The sequence below is a fragment of the Arachis stenosperma genome, chromosome 4 (genome assembly GCF_014773155.1).
Source record: "Arachis stenosperma cultivar V10309 chromosome 4, arast.V10309.gnm1.PFL2, whole genome shotgun sequence".
Classification (NCBI taxonomy): domain Eukaryota; kingdom Viridiplantae; phylum Streptophyta; class Magnoliopsida; order Fabales; family Fabaceae; genus Arachis; species Arachis stenosperma.
The window spans coordinates 10,067,656-10,072,593 of NC_080380.1; the positions used below are offsets into that span (position 1 = coordinate 10,067,656).

Genomic DNA, 4,938 nt, shown 5'->3' on the forward strand with positions numbered 1-4,938 from the left:
TTAGAAAAATATGTGTGCTTAGTAAATTTTAATCCTCAACTATTCAAATCTCTTAAAAGGATCAATTTAATTGTTATATGAAAAATAAAAATTAGTGATCAATTTTAAAAATATTTTAATCAATTTGGTATGTTCAAATTATTGTATGAAATGAAATAAATTTAAAATGGTTCTTAAAATTATATTCGAATTTTATAGTAATCTTTTAAATTAATAGTTATCTATATTCATTTTTAAAGTTGTACTTTGAAATTTAAAGTCGTCTTTTAAATATTTTTTTATCAATAAAACACTATTAAAAAATTGATAATATCGACTTGATTCTGACACGCTGACAATCCTAAACGACACCTTATTTAATTTGGCGCTTAAATTATGGCAAAGAACATTGTTACAATTATGGAATACATTAATCCCTCTTTTAACGTTAATCCAACTTTTTTTCTCCCTCCCAAAATATATTGAGACTTTTTTGTTTCATCGTTATTGTTCAACAACATTATTCCGAGTGCATTTTCAAAGATGAATACGAGAGGTAAATATAATTTTAAAAATAAATATAAATAATTATTAACTTGAGAAATTATTATGAAATTCGAGTGTAATTTCAAACTTTTAAGGCTTATCTCATCAAAACAACGAAACCAATTTGATAGTTACCATTATTTTACATAATTAAGAATAGCAATCAAATGGGTCATATAATTTTCATCCAATAATCAAATTACTTCCTCTATCAATTTTAATATTATTAATTGGACAACTGAACAAGTAACTCCATTTATAATTTAAAATTCAACTGTCTAACTTGATAACTTAAAAACAGAAAAATCAATTTGATAACAAAATCTATGAAAAGTAAAAAACTTAAAAAAACAAAAAACAAAACTTATATTCTCTTTCTGTGCTAACTAATTGGTGCGTCTATTTGCCGCCAAGAATCGCTCTTCCATTCTCCACTCTTCTCTTCTTCTAAGACGCAATACAACAAGCACATAGCGTGCAACTCAACCCACCACCCTCCTCCTCCTTCTTTCCATGGCGGCGGTCAACGGTGACGACAAACCGCTGCAGAAAATCTCAGACGCATTCAAGGTTTTGGCTTCCGTGGCCCAAGATTCGAAGAGCGCGGATATGGAGCTCGCTCCCTTCTCACGTGCCTGCACTCACGTCTGCCCTCTCTTTGGTTGCTTGGGCATCGCTTTCATGTTCGCTGAGAAGGATTTTGTCGCCAAGGTACGTGCAATTCCCGTTGTTATGCTCCCCCAGAATTATTTTGTGAACCAAATTTGGCAACTTTACCGGTTGATTATCTGGAGATTGGCGGTGATCTAGGGTTTCATTTTTCCAATCTTTTCTGGGGGGGGGGGGGGAGTTTGATTGAAATGCTGCTGATTTTGTTTGTTTAGCTGTCGTTGCTGTAATTAGAAAAGGGAATTCGAAATTTTGAATCTTGTTATGTTTTGGGAGTGATGGAATTGCTGAATTTGGGGGTTTGAATCTCTTTTTATCATTTCTCTGGGCACTGTATATAATTAGAAATGAAGAAAATGTTATTTCTTTGGGATGAGAAAATTTAATCTTCTTGAGAAAACAAATGGGACAGTTTGGATTGGAGTAATGTTTCTGTAATTTACTTTCATCTTGTAATGATATTGAAAAATATAGTGAAATTCAACATGTGGTCTCAACACTAGAAGTAGGAGCTGTATGCTATTAGTTAGCATGATTTATCAATTCGGGTTGTTTCAAAGCTCTAGTTGATTATTTGATGATAACAGGTGCAAGATCTAGCAGAGGCATCGAATTCCATTAAGACATTGCAATCTATGATTGATCAAGATGTGCAGAACAATTGTGTGAGGACGGCAGGTAGCCATACAAGAAATCTGCTAAGAGTGAAGCGCGGACTTGACATGATCAGATTGCTGTTCGAGTATATGTTAGTTGCAGAGTATGTACATCACCCATGCTCTATAGTTAGCTTTGTGGTTTGTGTTGTGCAAGTTTCTTCTATCTACAATTTTCTATATTTCTTTTGAACAATTTTAAGACTATGCTAGGCACCAAAGAGTGAAAATAGAGTGGGAAAAAAATGAAGAGGGAGCAAATTATTGTACGAGGGAATTGCTTTTTAATCCGGATCCCTAGTTAAGGGGGAAAGAAGGAAACAGATGAACAAAAGCTTTCATGCTTTCCCTTTAAATTTATCCTTATTTGTGATTATTTTTTGGTACCTGTAAGAGGTAGGAGGCCTTGTGAGGATTTAAACCTGTTAAGATTATTGGGGATTATATTTTATTTTATTTTACCCGCGTTAACACATGATGGTTGTGCATTGTGCTACCCTATTTTAAAATAAGTCTACTGCTGACTACAATCTTGGGAAGCTAAGAAAGTAGTTTATTATGAAGGTAGGCAATGACCATCGGTTAGGGGACTCCTCCTTTAGTATAAACTTTTCTTCATATTTATTGATTATCTTCTCTCCACCATTCCCCAACCAGAACTTTCATTACATACATGATTCCACGAACTTCTGATCTAGTGATCTTATAATTATTTTGGGTATCCTTGGTTAAAAGGTCTTAGCCCTGTGAGTCCTCTGGATTTTTTTCTTTTAATGATTAAATCTCACTTCAAATTCCTATTTGGAAGTCACAGCTTCCTTGAAGGTGAAATCCTTTTTTTGGACAGTAGTGCTCAATAGAATTAACACTCACGATACTTCAAAATTGGATACACATTGATTTTTGCGCTGCTCCATGGCTAATCTTCTATGGAATCTGTGGTGAGTTTTCAATGTGTCCTAGAAAGGATCAGTTCTTGTTAACTAGGTTTGTTGGTTTTGGGAGAAGTATGGAAGCTAAATCTTTGTGGTAGTGTGCCATCGATGCTATTGGTGTGTTTGACCATGAAAGTGGCCAGTAGGTCAAGTCTAATTGAGCAGTTAAACAATCGTCAGTTGGTCCAGACAAGTTTTAAAAAGACACAGGTTAAAACAAATATAGTAATTAAAATACTATGATCATGAAATGTTCCTTAATGATGATTGCTTCCATGATCCTTTTCTTTTTTTCTCTTCCTTTTTCCTTTTGCTTTTAATGGACTTATTCTTTTTGCAATGTGTATTTGTACAGGCAGAATCACTCAGTGTTAGCCTGTTATTGATCCGAGTTTCTGTATTTGTTTTGGCAGGGGAAGCTCCCTTAGGGATCCAGCTTCAAAGGCTTACGAGAAGGCATTGGCACCTTATCATGGATGGGCTATCAGGAAGGCTGTTTCTGCTGGGTTGTATACCCTTCCAACGAAGGAACAACTATTGGTGAAATTCAATGAGGATGGTAAGTGTAGAATTAAGTTTTGCTATTACATTCAATGAAGTTTAAACTCTTAGGAAGTAAGTTGAAGTTTATTTCTTGAAAGGGGGATTTGAATATATATAGTTTAATACATATTACATTTATAATAGAGCACTATGACCTCAATTGATCCATGTATCCTGGCAGACCCCACCCAATAAATCAAGGCTTAGATGGTCTTCTTATTGAAATCTATTTATCATGAAATAGGAATAGTTAATAGTTGACATTTTCGTGCCTTCTAAAGTTGGCAATCACATGTCTTAGGTATATATACCGGGCTGTTGCAACTTGCGATGTATGTACTTAATAATAGCTTTTAGAAGTGTGGAACATGCAAGTATTTCTAGTTATTCAAATCTTGTTAGTAAACATATGCATTTATGATATCATGATGCTTATGTTTCTTTCTCGTTACTTAATTATAATCTCTCTTTCTTTTTTCAGAGGCGACAGCCAGAGTCCTAATGCAAAATTATGTCACCGCATGTACACCTGTACTCCAATACGTTGACAATCTCTTCATTTCCAGAGATTTGGGAACAGATTGGTGAACGATTCTTGAATAATTGTATTCAGATTATACAATGTAATTCGCTATCAGAAAGTTCATAAGATGAATAATGCATTAACTAAATTCATTTGTTGTACAATTTATCTATATTACAATAGTTGGTAGTGTGGATTTGATAGGTATTGTCATGTGATTGGATCAACCCTAATCAAAATGGAAAATGTTGTGCGTAGAAGGAATAACCTCTCATGCGAAATATTTACTGTGGTAATCATTATCTTGATGAAATATGTGTTGCTATTGGTGATTTCTTGAGCTCAAACATACCAGTTTCTCAAAGGATTCTGATAAGAAGAGGTTTCGATTGGTTTATAGGAGAAGTAAGGATACATAAGATGAATTTTCACTAAATTCATAATTGTTGCTCGTTGGCTGCTGATTAACTCCTTTAAGCTAGTTTAGCAAGTTTGGAGCAGTAGTTCTAGGCTTAATTGCTGCCTATAAATACTAGGGGTGAGTTAGTTCTAGTTAGTTAGAAAATTCTGTTTAGTTTGTTAGTTCGGGAGAGGAAAATTCTATCCAGAGTTGATTAGATCCAACAGCATATTTCAATGAGGGATTGTGATTTACAATCCCTAGTTCATCAATAAAATCTCTTAATTCTGCTAGATTTTAGTTCCTATCAACTGGTATCAGAAGTCCATGGATCTTGGTACATGTGGTGAATGGTGCAATTGCAATCACGCAAAATGAAGGGAGATTGGATGCGATGGAATTGCATTTTGACTGATTTGAAGATCTGTGCCGCGCGTTGTAGGAAACGTTGCAGACGATCGATGCACACGTGGATTCCATGGAGCAAGCGGCACGAATCCGCCACGACCAGAGTTCTCCGACGTCGCACCAGGTCATTGGCTGCTCGCAAGGAAACAGAACCGCGTCGGAGCAGTGGAGAAGACTAGAACTCCCGATTTTTTGCGATGAGGACGCGATAACATGGATCAAACGTATGGAGCAGTTTTTCCTGCTCAAAGCAGTGCCAGAAGAGGAGTGGCTCGCGGT

The 4,938-nt window shown here is 35.4% G+C and overlaps 1 protein-coding gene across 1 annotated transcript; it reads left to right on the plus strand.

The window, feature by feature from the left end:
• Positions 1-900: 900 nt before the first annotated feature.
• On the plus strand, positions 901-4,480 carry LOC130973654 (accelerated cell death 11). The gene is made up of 4 exons (XM_057898271.1): positions 901-1,236; positions 1,782-1,954; positions 3,199-3,344; positions 3,810-4,480. Exons 1-4 carry the CDS (start codon positions 1,039-1,041, stop codon positions 3,914-3,916), a joined length of 624 nt encoding a protein of 207 aa, XP_057754254.1. The 5' UTR covers positions 901-1,038; the 3' UTR covers positions 3,917-4,480.
• Positions 4,481-4,938: the final 458 nt, after the last annotated feature.

Bases quoted from the DNA above. Each gene is read 5' to 3' on its own strand.
- LOC130973654 (XM_057898271.1), top strand. From the start codon at position 1,039: ATGGCGGCGGTCAACGGTGACGACAAACCGCTGCAGAAAATCTCAGAC. The intron at 1,237-1,781 runs GTACGTGCAATT...TGATGATAACAG, and splicing joins AGAAGGATTTTGTCGCCAAG to GTGCAAGATCTAGCAGAGGC. The intron at 3,345-3,809 runs GTAAGTGTAGAA...TTCTTTTTTCAG, and splicing joins GGTGAAATTCAATGAGGATG to AGGCGACAGCCAGAGTCCTA.